The 12277-nt window shown below is 43.3% G+C and overlaps 1 protein-coding gene and 1 pseudogene across 1 annotated transcript in view; both read right to left on the reverse strand.

Annotated features, from left to right (window-relative positions):
• The window catches only part of XNDC1N (XRCC1 N-terminal domain containing 1, N-terminal like), a 40368-nt gene that overhangs the window by 23667 nt on the left and 4424 nt on the right, over positions 1–12277 (reverse strand). The window contains 6 exon segments of the mRNA XM_059409873.1: positions 1571–1740; positions 1983–2065; positions 5781–5959; positions 7795–7950; positions 8754–8895; positions 11360–11536. Coding sequence (XP_059265856.1) covers positions 1571–1740; positions 1983–2065; positions 5781–5959; positions 7795–7950; positions 8754–8895; positions 11360–11404 — 775 coding nt within the window. The 5' untranslated portion in view covers positions 11405–11536.
• On the reverse strand, positions 10796–10878 carry LOC132008900 (U4 spliceosomal RNA; annotated as a pseudogene).

Below are 12277 nucleotides of genomic sequence, written 5' to 3' on the forward strand. Positions count from 1 at the left end.
GAGTGGCAAAAAACCCCAGCAACAACCATTTGTCTAGCCATTCAGAACTTCCAAAACACTTTATATAGGATTTAAGGCGCTTTCATAGCTCCAGTGCCCTGACTGGGTGACCCCCAAAAGGTTAGTTCCCATTTTCTGTCTCTTAAAATAATAAACTACCTCTGTCCTCATGTGGTAGACAGCTTCTGAAATGACTCCTATTGATTCCTCATCCCACTGAATTTAGGCAGAATCTAACGACTTGCTTTGAATGAACAGAATACGGCAAAAGTAATGGGCTGCCACTTCTGTAATCAGGTTCTAGAAGACTGACTTCTTTCTTTTTACTTTTTTTTAAAGCTTATTTATTTTTTAGTAATCTCTATGCCCAACATGAGGCTCGAACTCAAACCCTAAGATTAAGAGTCTCATGCTATTCTGACCAAGACAGCCAGGCGACCCAGACTGACTGACTTCTTGCTAGCACTCTCTCTCTTGCTCTCTAGTTTACGTACTCTGATGAAGCCAGCTTCACTATAAGATGCTCCAGGGAGAGGCTGGTAAAGAAAGTGAGGGAAGCCCCAGTCCAACAGCCCATGAGGAACTGGTTCCTACTAAGCACCTACTAAGCTAGAGAGCAGATCATTTCCAGCGGAGCCTTGCCGTGACTGTAGCTTTGGGTCAGATCTGGACCCAGAGGATGCTGGTAAGCCAGGTCCAGATTCTTAACTATGAGAAACTGTGAAATCATAAATATTGTTGCAAGCTACCAAGTTGTGGGGAAATTTGTTTATGCAACCATAGGTGACCAATATACCCTATTTCTGCAATGAGACAACATACTTATTATTTCAGTAATTTATTGTTCTTTAAAATGACAGATAAATTGATTTCTTTAAAAAAATTTTCCCAACGAAACAATGAGTGAAACTAAAGGTTTTCAATGAGAACTCTACGTGTTCTCTCTTTTGTTGTCTAGATCAGATAAAACCAAGAATCGTGGGGTTCAAATCCTGGATTTGTCACTTATTAGCTGTGTGACTCAGAATATTGAAACCTTCTGAACCTCAGATTCTTCTATAAGATGAGTGTAACTGTAACAGTATCTACCTCATAAGTTTGTTATGAACATTAAATAGTTAAGTAATAGTTAAGTTAGTAAAAGTGCCTTAGCAATGTCTGGTGCAAAGTAGGAGCTCTGACGTATTTAATCCTTTTTTCCTTTGTGATAAAACAGTGCTATTCCCTTACTTTATTTCCCCCATTAAGCTCCATACACCACCACCCTGACCTAACCATCCTACCAAAGTGATCACAAAACATTAATACTTCAAGAGGCCAATATACTATGTGGTTTAATTCCTTCACTTTGAAGATGAGGGAATTGAGGCCCAAAGAAATAAAGATTCCTGATTTCGAGGCCAATACTATACAATATTTGATTTCTCTTCTGGTAACAACACACTGACAACTGTCTGTTCTCCCACATGAAGTCCCATTGGTAAGGGATCTTTGTATAGCAGCGGTGGATTCTGGGAGAAAGGATGGTACTAGAGAGAGTGAGGACCCAAAGGCAGGTGGTGGGACTCACCTGTGCTGGCTGGCTGACTAGGACCTGGTTCTGAGGGGCTGGTTCTCCTGCTTGCCATGCTTGGGGGGAACCTCCGGGCAGCTGAAAGCACCATTTGGGCTGAACGGCCCAAAGCCCCTGGCTGCAGCTGCTTTAGGATATTCTTAAGCTCTGAAATTTCCTTGGTGCTCCTGCAGGGACACAGACATCACTTGGTTTCATTAAGAACAGAGACCCCATTCTGCTCCCCCAAGCCACTATATGTAACCAAGAAAGCCAGTTTGATATACAGATAGGGTTAGGTCTAGAGGATGTGATCAAGTGGGGAGAAAGGAGGAAGTGAGTGCCTGTGAGTGACTTGGTAGCTTTTCTTTTTTTTCAGGAGAAAGAACTGAGAAGTGGACAAGAGACCTCCATTCTGGTAGCTACGTACGTTTGGGGATCTGGGAAGAATGTCCTCCGAATGGAAGGATTAGCCAGCCAGGGGCTGGGACTAGACTCCTGAGCATCAGAGCCCTGAGAAGAAAATGGAGAATGAACTACAGACATTCACCACCAGGGGGCACTGCCACCTAGTACCAGGGATAGTCCCAAACCTGAGGGCTTCAGCTTAACAAGTACGTATATTCGGCATAACTTTATGTGGTATGTTTCCTTGTGAGTTCACTCTCTCCCAGCTGCAAGATACGAGATTCAGTAACTTTGTATACTTAGTTCCCCAATGCTAAGGATTTAGTCATAATCCTGAAAGATCAAATATATGCTGTCAGGAAAAATGGGGCCATGGGACTGATAATCATGTGCAAACTTTTGAAAGCATACATACATATATGCTTTCAAAATATAAATAATATATTATATATATATATGTACATATATATATATATATGCAGCTTCAATCTGTGCGTATGTAAAGTTGATTCCTGTAGGTACAAAACTCAAACCACTTATCTCCATACACCTATGTGAGAGAAACTAAGTATACCCATATGTTTGTCTATATTGAAAGTTCTCTTTTGAACTATTTGGGGACATTCTTATCATTTTTCTTTTCTGAATATTATGTAGTAATATTGTTCAATTTCCAGTATGATTTCTTTTGTGAACTTTTTTGTTCACCTGCAACTACACACCTACCAATTTGGCCACCATTTCTAGCCACTGATAGAAAGATATGTGTATGTGTGTATGTGTATATGTGTATATAGATACAAGTATTAGCCTAGCCACTAGGACTAGCCACTATATGTAACTATCACAGGCATTTTATAAACCTCTCTACTTCTAACTCCAGAAATGTCTACATGTGATAGTCACACAACAGATCATTTCTACATAGATTTGATTTATGTGGTATGTGCCACAGTTTCTATCTTGTCAATATTCAATTTATCTCTGTCAATTCATCTGTACCTGTTTCCTTTTTTTCCCCAAATTTTCTTTTTCCCTTGAATTTAAAAGAACTAAAGATTTTTATCTTTAACTTGCAGCTCAGATACTTCTATCACAGATTCTTTTTAATCTTTTAAAATTAGTTAATTAGTTTTTAATGAGGCTCCCTGCCTAGCATGGAGCCCAATGTGGGTTTAATTCCTATATTCCTAATTCCTATATTATCTCCATGACCTTGAGATCCAGGCCTGAGCTGAAATCAAGAGTCCAACACTTAACTGACTGAGCCACCCAGGCGCCCCTATCACAGATTCTTTTAAAAGTAAACATCTTTCTTATAAAGCATGACTTTGGCCTCATTCTGCAAGTACGAGAAGTAGTATTTTTTTTTAGATTTTTTTATTTTAATTTTATTTTTTATAAACATGTAATGTATTTTTATCCCCAGAGGTACAGGTCTGTGAATCGCCAGGTTTACACACTTCACAGCACTCACCATAGCACATACCCTCCCCAATGTCCATAACCTGCCCCCCCTCCCAAAGCCCCTCCCCCCAGCAACACTCAGTTTGTTTTGTGAGATTGAGTCACTTATGGTTTGTCTCCCTCCCAAGTAGTATTTTTATTCACATTCACAGCTTATTTTATTTAAGTAATCACATTTGCTGTTTAATATTTTATAAGTGCCATTACAGTCTCATTTTGGACCTAGCAGTAATTTTGAAATAATTTTCCAGGGTTTTTATTTTTTCTTTACCTTGTCTCGTAAATTTTACAGTGAATGCGACTTGAAAGCACAACCAGATGGATGTGGAGAGATGGTTTATTTAACTGTAACTCTAAGTGAGATTAGGAATTGGGCTCCTGAGCACAGGTTAAGTGGAGTCAGGTGGCGTGGGTTCAAATCCACTCCAAGACTTATTTAGCCACGTGACCTGGGGCATCTCATCAAGTTTCTCTGTGCTTCTGTTTCCTCACTGGAAAACCAGTGCCACAAAAGACCCTAAAAGCCCTTATGTTTTGTTATCACTGTCATACACTATTATATCATACACCATTATTACAACACAGTAGGAAAAAAGCCTATGGAATTTTAGAAATCTTAAATAACAAAACTGAGTGCTACCACTCACGTTTCCATGTGCCAACCCTCTCTTGTAGAAACGTTTTGGGATCTCTTTCCCTGTAGTTTCACTGAGGTGTGTGCAGTATGTTTGCGTACAATATGTGTGCATATATATGTGAGGTGTGTGCAATATGTTTGCTTCTGCTGTAAACGTTCAATGCCTTTCTGACATTATGGCTCTGGAGCTGCTGACTCCCTCCTCGATCCCAGCAGGGTCTTAAAGGTGCAGAGTAATTGAGATGGCCATATTAGGGAGATACGATTTTTTGCGATAGCCCATAATTAGGGAGACCACATGTCCTGGTTTGCTTGGGATGATACTGCTGTCTTGATAAAATTCACAGCACTCTTTTTTTTTTGCATTCCAAGGGACTCTGAGTTTGGATGGTAAATTTTATGGCGTTTCTATCTACAACTTGCCCCTGAACGGTGAGTTATTCAAAAAGCCTACTTTGTTCTACGCTCTGTGCCAGCTGCCAGGAATCAGTGTGGAACAAGAAAAACAGGTTCCTAATCTCACAGAGCTGGAGTCTGATGGGAGACAGGCCAGGCCCTAGGGTTATATCTCCACTCACTCAGGCCCAGGCCCTGCAGAGAAGAGCCAGAATCAGCAGAGTACTGGAAATGCTTCAGCGGGTCTTGCTGCAGATTTTTAACCCTTCCAGGGAAGGAGGAGGAAATCTCAGACCAGGCTTTACTTTGTCTCAGTTCTTTGGGTCTCCCCTGAGGCTGTATGGCAAAAGCATCTCCTCCTTCGTTTTCTCTTCCCAATGTCCAGTCTCTTGTTTTTCTCAGTAACCTCGACATTGACTCCAGGGGCTGAACTTTTGGCTATGCCAGATGTTTGGAGCTTCTAAAGACACAGTGTGTGCACAGGAAGCGCTATGGTACAGGACAGGAGACTTGGTTTCTAGTCCCTCCTCGGCTCTGATTCACTGTGTGAATTTGAATATGGAAGTTTCCCTAGCTGAGATGTAGAATGAAGTACGGAATGGTCTCTCTGTATTTTTTCATACATAGAATTCTAGACTCTAGCTTTGTGTGATTCTGTCTTTGTACTTGTTTGGAGGGAATTATGATGGAGGGTACTGGAAAGGTAAATGAAGACACCAGGGACAAGAAATCAGGAAGAGTCTGAATGGGTTTAGAAGGAAAAAAAATAACTAGAAAACTGGCTGAGAAGAGGGGAGGTACACTGACCAGATACTTATCCATCTTATCCACCAGTATGTGTGTGCTGTACAGGGAGAGAAGGCAGGAAAACAGATGAAATCGCAGAGCACGTATCTGAGATTTTAACTGGCTCTCCTGGCAGGTGGGTCAGGCAACAACAATGACAGAGACACAGTAAGTGAGCCCTGGGACTCACTTGCAGTTGCCAGAAGGAAAAGTCTGGTGAAAGCCATAGCCCACAGGAGCCTACACCTAAAGTATGAGATTAAGTTTGAATCCAAAAAGAGACTTCATTCTTGCTAAAGAACAAGTGGTCCAATAGCTGTGACATTGTACTGAAGCCTCGCTCCCTTGACTCTCCCACAGGTCAAAGGGGAGGATGGGCATTCACTCTTACCTGTGAGAAAGGGTAGCAAGCCCATTTATATTTTTATTTGAGCATGTGAGTGTCTATCCCTCAATCAAGCACCAACTTTCTAACCAGAAACTGGAAACAAAAAGTGGAAAAACATGAAGTCCTTGTTCCATCACTGTACATACCTGGCTCAGCCTAGAGCTCTCAGGGGCCAAGGGACCTCCCACAGGGTCATCTAAGGAGTCCACGGAGGAACACACCCGGAGGAAGGCCAGGCCAAAAGACTGCTGACGTGTGAAGGGTTGGGAGCAGGTCAGGCGAAGTCGATCCCATGACTCACCTGAGGCTGGCGCCAGGAAATCATCTCAAGGGAAAAAGAAAGAAAATGAAAGGGACAGGAAATGCATGCACCGAGGGGAGAGAGGACAAGAAGGTCAATACTGGGGAGAGGAAAGAAAAGACGGACCGTAAACTCCAACAACTTCAGTTTGTTGGTAAACTCCAACAAAAGGAAGAATGGAGGTCATGAGTAACTGGCCCGTTCGGCCTCGGTGCTCAGGGTCTGGCAGTGCCAAGCAAGCCAGGCAAGGTGTGCTCGTGCCCAGTGCCTCGCCTTCCCATATTCGCCCTTCTCTGTCAGGGTTCCACACTGTGCCCAGTACAAGCACATCCTCATTCTGCACCTCTCCAGGAGAGGTCTCTCAATGTCTCATTTTGACAGGAGGTACCTGCAAAGTTGGGGTCTGCGCTGACCCCTTCCTGGTGTGTTGACTGAGCTGGATCTACCCTTCCTGGACCATGAGATCTCAGCCTCCTCCACAGCACTCTGTGGTCTCCAGACTCACTCCCAGTATAACATACCAGTACCGCAAACCTTTCTCGCCTTTAATTCCCAGTGCTGTCTAGTAGTACCTCATCTTCCGCACCTGAGGTGCCCCTCTCATATCAGTCTTCCCTCACAACATTACAAACACCTCTGTTGGTAATGTGGACAAATCCTCACTAGACTCTAAATCCCCAGAGGCCAGGAATCAGGTCTCATGTTCTTCTGCAGTGCCTAGTGAACACAGATCTGCACTGACTGGAACTCAGGAAACACTGGGCACCGCCTCATTATATCCATCTGACAGCCTTCCATCACTTCCATAAACATTATTCTCCACTACCACTTATTCAGTGGTCCATTCTTATCTGCAGGGCACATGTTCTGAGACCCTCAGTGGATGCCTGAAACCACAGATAGTACCAAACTCTGTACACACTGTTTTTTCACTATACCTACATACGTATGATAAAATTGAATTTATAAATTAGGCACAGGTTAACAACAACTAATAAAACAGAACAATTATAACAATATACGTTAATAAGTTATATGAATGTGGTCTCTTTCTCTCTCTCTCAAAATATCTCACTGTACACTTTCCCCTTTTCTTGTGATGCTGTGAGATGATAAAATGCCTACAAGGTGAGAGGAAGTGAGGTCACTGATGTAGCTAGGCACTGTGACAGTTAGGCTACTACTTGACCTCTGACACTGCATCAGAAGGAGCATCATGTACTTCTGGGCCGTGGTTGACTGCAGGTAACTGAAACTGGAAAGTGAAACCGTGGATGAAGGGTGGGGAGGGGCGGACAACTATACTCACACTCATGTACATTTATACAACTAAAAACACTACTCACAAAGAGTTCTACCTCAGGCTCCACCGAATCATGTTATGTGTCAGTATAGATCAGCTCATAAACATTCCTAGTTATCACCTATTCTCATGACAGAGAACTCATACACAAACATATCATACAGCTGTTCATTCACTACTCCCCCATGCCCCACAGATATAACCAAGCTCCTGCACAGGCCCCTCTCACAAGCCTACCTACCAGCCCAGCTCCGTGGCCCTCTATAGTGAGTCATCTAGCTTCACATCACTGTATCTCTTTCTCATAAACTCTCTTGTTCACTCTCTCTCCCATTTCTGCTTTTGCCTCTCTTATCATTTTTATTTGTCAAGATTTTATTAATTTATTTGAGAGACAGTAAGTGAGCACAAGCAGAGGGAGCAGAGGGCAAGGGAAAAGCAGACTCCTTGCTGAATATGGAGCCCACTGTGGGGCTCAATCCTAGGACCCTGGGATCATGATCTGAGCTGCAGATAGACGCTTAACTAACTGAGCCACCTAAGCATCTCTCCTTACCATCTTTAAACATGCGGACGCCTGAGCGGTTTTTCCCCTGCTTTAAGTCGGATAGGGACATTAGCATGGTTGCAGGGAGCAGGGTGACAAAAGGTCTATCCAGGGACCAGGAAGAACGGCCCACATCAATTTGCAGGAAAGCAGAGCCACAGTTACCTGGGGACAAAAGGTTAAGAGAAGAATTTAAAGGTAAAGGGAAGATGTTCCCTTGACTGCATAAGGAATTGGGTGGGAAAAAGACATTCTTCCCTTCTAGAGCTAGTTGGAGGCCCAGAAATGTCAAGGAGCACAGAGCCAGCAACTGAAGTTGATGAGACCTCAGTCCACAGAAAGATGAGATGAAGGTTCATGGTGTTCCTCCCAGCCAGAAACCTTCCCTGACTCAGTAGACTTGCTGCTTCTCTGTCCTCTGGCTCTGGCAGGCAATGCTAATCTCCGTCTCTACTAACCTCTGCTAAGGAGCCTGACATTTCTCTATCCTGACAGAGCTGAGACCAATGGTCTTTGTCAGTTCTCTACTCCAGAGAACTCTAAGGTCAACCTTCTCAACGCATAAATTCCTATGGAGCCTTCCCAGATTGGTGTGCAGAGCTCATTCCCCAGCATGCTCTTGACAATGATATTTAGAGGTGTAGACAGGTTGTATTTGTTGGCACTTATAATTATGTCAGCGTCCTAAGGCTTCACCCAGACTGCTCAGATCAAAGTAGGGCAGATACGTTGCCTAAATCAGGGAATGCTATCCCCATTTCATTCTATGTGAACAGAACCCTCAGAATTTGCCAACACCATACACCTGTTCCAAGAGCAAGGGCCACATCTCACTTTATACCAGGAAGGGCTTATTCCATGAAAGGTGCTCAGCTAGACCGAATTGGGACACTCTGGTGGAGCATTTGGAAGGCAATGTTACTCCCTGTGTCTCGCAGAGGTTTCCAGAGCTCTGAGAACTCACTCACCCACATCAATGTAGCCAATGGGCACTGCCCTCTCCAGCTGGAGTTCTACTTTCAGTTGCCCACTCTTGTCCTGAGGACTGCTGAGCCAAGGTCCTCTCGGACTATCTGGGTTCAGCAAGTTCTCCACAGGATACTTGGGATCCTAAGTCAGAGAGAGAAGGAGAACATCAGGACCTTCACTGAGCCAAAGGCTAAAGAGGATGCCCAAGAGGAGGGATCCCTACATTCCCAAAACTTTCCAGGCATTTTAACATGACAGAAAGATACTAGATGGGAGTTATCATGTGCCAGAGGATTTACAGACCTTTCAACTGTCCTTCTACCAAACTACCGCATTTCATCCTCTTAACACTTTAGTTTACTGTTTAGTTTACCTAACGTTATTGCTTCTTAGTTTGTTAAATGATCAATAAACTGAAGCCTAGGTTCAGAAACTTACCCAAGGTTACAAGAGCTAAATAACCGACTAGACTCGGAACACCTAGGTCTTTGAATCCAGGGCCCTTAACCACCACACTAGACTATTTTCATTTATAAGATGCTTTCACAGACATCATTTATCTTCAAAGTAACTCTATGAGATTTTTATTCTAAGTTTACAACTGACGGTTAGAAATCAAGTGATTTGTTCAAAGGCAACAACAGCAGTACCAAGAGAGACATTCTCGGTTCGAATCCAAAGTTTTTTTTTGTGGAAGCGCCCTGAACAAACTACTTTCTCTCTCTGCATTTAAATTTCTTCATCTATAAGTAAAGGGGAGGGAGACTATATTCATGGTTTTCAATTTTGTTTTAGCAATAAAATCCGTCCTCTTAACTGAAATCTTAAAGTGTGTGTGTGTTTATGTGTGTGTGTGTGTGTGTGTATTTTCAACAAATAAAAACAGAGCTCTGGTTAAAAAACAAGTTGGGGGCCTAAAGACATATATGAACCCCTGCCTTCAATTTCCAGAAGTGGGTGCCTGTAGAATGCAGTTTGAAAACCTCAGTATTAGGTGGTAAGCAATGACCTCTGGCATTTTAGAAGGCTCAGTGTATGAAGAAAACATTTAGGCTGACTATGTAGGTAAGAAGGATATGAGTAACTTTTTTTTTAAAGATTTTATTTATTTACTTGACAGAGATCACAAGTAGGCAGAGAGACAGGTGGGGCGGTGGGAGAGGAAGCAAGCTCCTCGCTGAGCAGAGCCCCATGTGGGGCTCCATCTCAAGACCCCGGGAGCCAAAGGCAAAGGCTTTAACCCACTGAGCCACCCAGGCGCCCCTCCCAAAGACTCTCTTAAGGGTCTTCTGAAATGAGTGGGAATGTTTTCGACTGTCATAATGACCAAAAAGCATCATTGTCATCAGGATCTGGAGCATATGGATGCTAAATAGCCCACCAGGCAAATGACACTGCTACAGTTGCTGACTTATCCATCCAAAATGCCAAGGTACCTTCTGAGAAAGACTAGGGTAAACAGAAGGGGAGGAATGGGAAGAAAGAAAGGATAAATGGATAGAAATGGCAGGAGATGAAAGGGTGGCAAGTCCCTAAGAATCAGCCCTTTGGATCAATTCTGAGCCCAGGCGCTGACATCTAGACCTAACTGGGATAAGTGGGATTTCCTGAAAGTGAACTTTTAGGGAGGAGGCTGAGATTTTTTTTTTTTTTTAAGGTTTTATTTATGTATCTATTTGTGAGAGAGAGAGAAGGTAGAGAGAGCATGCATGCACAAGCAGGGGGAGCAGCAGGCAGAGGGAGAAGCAAGCTCCCCATTGAGCAAGCAGCCTGATCTGGGACTTGATTCCAGGACCCTGGGATCATGACCTGAGCCGATGGCAGACACTTAATTGACTGAGCGAGCCAGGCATCCCGGAGATCACTGTTGATGGTGGAGGTGATAACCTCAGAAATGACCTTGAATGTTCTGGTCTGCTCCCAGTGACAGAGTAACTAAACTGCCTAGAAGGGACCCCGATATAGACTTTGGGCTTATGGTTTTGACAGTTCCCTTCAAACTAAGGGTGGACTCCTGAGGTTGCTTTCTTCTTTACTTTTTTTTTTTTGGTTTATAATTTCAATCAGCAATAATCACACCTCGGATAAACCTCATTGGCTATGATACTGCCACTGTGCAAAGCTTTTTGGTTTATAATTTAAAAAAGTATTTTTTTTTAGTAATTTCTTTTCAGTGTTCCAGAATTCATTGTTTATACACCACACCCAGTGCTCCATGCAGTACATGCCCTCCATAATACCCACCACCAGGCTCACTCATCACCCCAACCCCTTCCCTCCAAAACCCTCAGTTTGTTTCTCAGAGTCCACAGTCTCTCGTGCTTCATCTCCCCCTCCAACTTCCCCCAACTTACTTCTCCTCTCCATCCCCCCATGTCCTCCTCTTCTTTACCTTTATTTCCTGGGAACACTTCCGTTATGCATCCTGCATTACTCTGGGAATAGCCTGAGGGCAAGGGCTGTGTGTCCTCCTTTGAATTTGGATCCCCGAAGATAGGATCTGTCTCTTCTGCTAAACTGGGGGTTTCCTGAAAGTGCAGCCAAGTCTCCTATTTTTGTTACTCCTCTCAGTCATCAAGAAAAACATCATGCCTAATTAACGTACCTGAGAGGAAAATGATACCACATGGCTAATCTTTACAGGAGCCATGGTGTGCCCAGCAGCCGTCCCAAGTCGGAGACGAAATTACTTTCTCCCAAGATTTCTTCTGTCACCACTTTTTGCACTGCCTATGTTTTGGTCCCGTCAGCTTCCAGAAGAGAACAAATCCTCATGCTACTACTGAAGAAGAAAACAAAAGAAAAACAAAATTGGCCATGTCTGGTTCTCTGGTAATTTTTGCAGCAGTCAGTCAGACTTTCTGGTTCCCATGATGGACTTAAGGGGGCAGTGGGTGGGGAACAGATCTGGACCAGGGGGTGAGATTCCAGCAAACGTGAAATGACTGGCATGCAAGCACCAGGAAAGAGCGGCAAGTACTAAATATGTTAGCAAGGTAATATTTGTTCTATATGTAGGTGAGCTCTCCAGGGCATGAATTATGCCTTAAATCATTTACCTTTACACCCCTGGAGCCTAGCACATAGCAAAAATACAACAAACGTTCAACTATATACACACAGGTCTATCAATTTTTGTCTTCCCTTTAAAATCAATCTTCTTAAATTTGTTTTTCGTTGTTACTCCCTTATTAGGAATATTTAATAGCTTGCCAATGTATTCAAATCCCTTTTTACATGGTATGTACTTGATAAATATTAATGTAGCTTAGCCCCTCAAAGCATCTATAATGGAAAGCTCTACATTTTCTTTCTTTTTCTTTTTTTTTTTTTTAAAGATTTTATTTATTTATTTGACAGAGAGAAATCACAAGTAGATGGAGAGGCAGGCAGAGAGAGAGAGAGAGGGAAGCAGGCTCCCTGCTGAGCCGAGAGCCCGACGCGGGACTCGATCTCAGGACCCCGAGATCATGACCTGAGCCGAAGGCAGCGGCCCAACCCACTGAGCCACCCAGTCGCCCCT

Source organism: Mustela nigripes, chromosome 1, assembly GCF_022355385.1.
Source record: "Mustela nigripes isolate SB6536 chromosome 1, MUSNIG.SB6536, whole genome shotgun sequence".
Taxonomy (NCBI): domain Eukaryota; kingdom Metazoa; phylum Chordata; class Mammalia; order Carnivora; family Mustelidae; genus Mustela; species Mustela nigripes.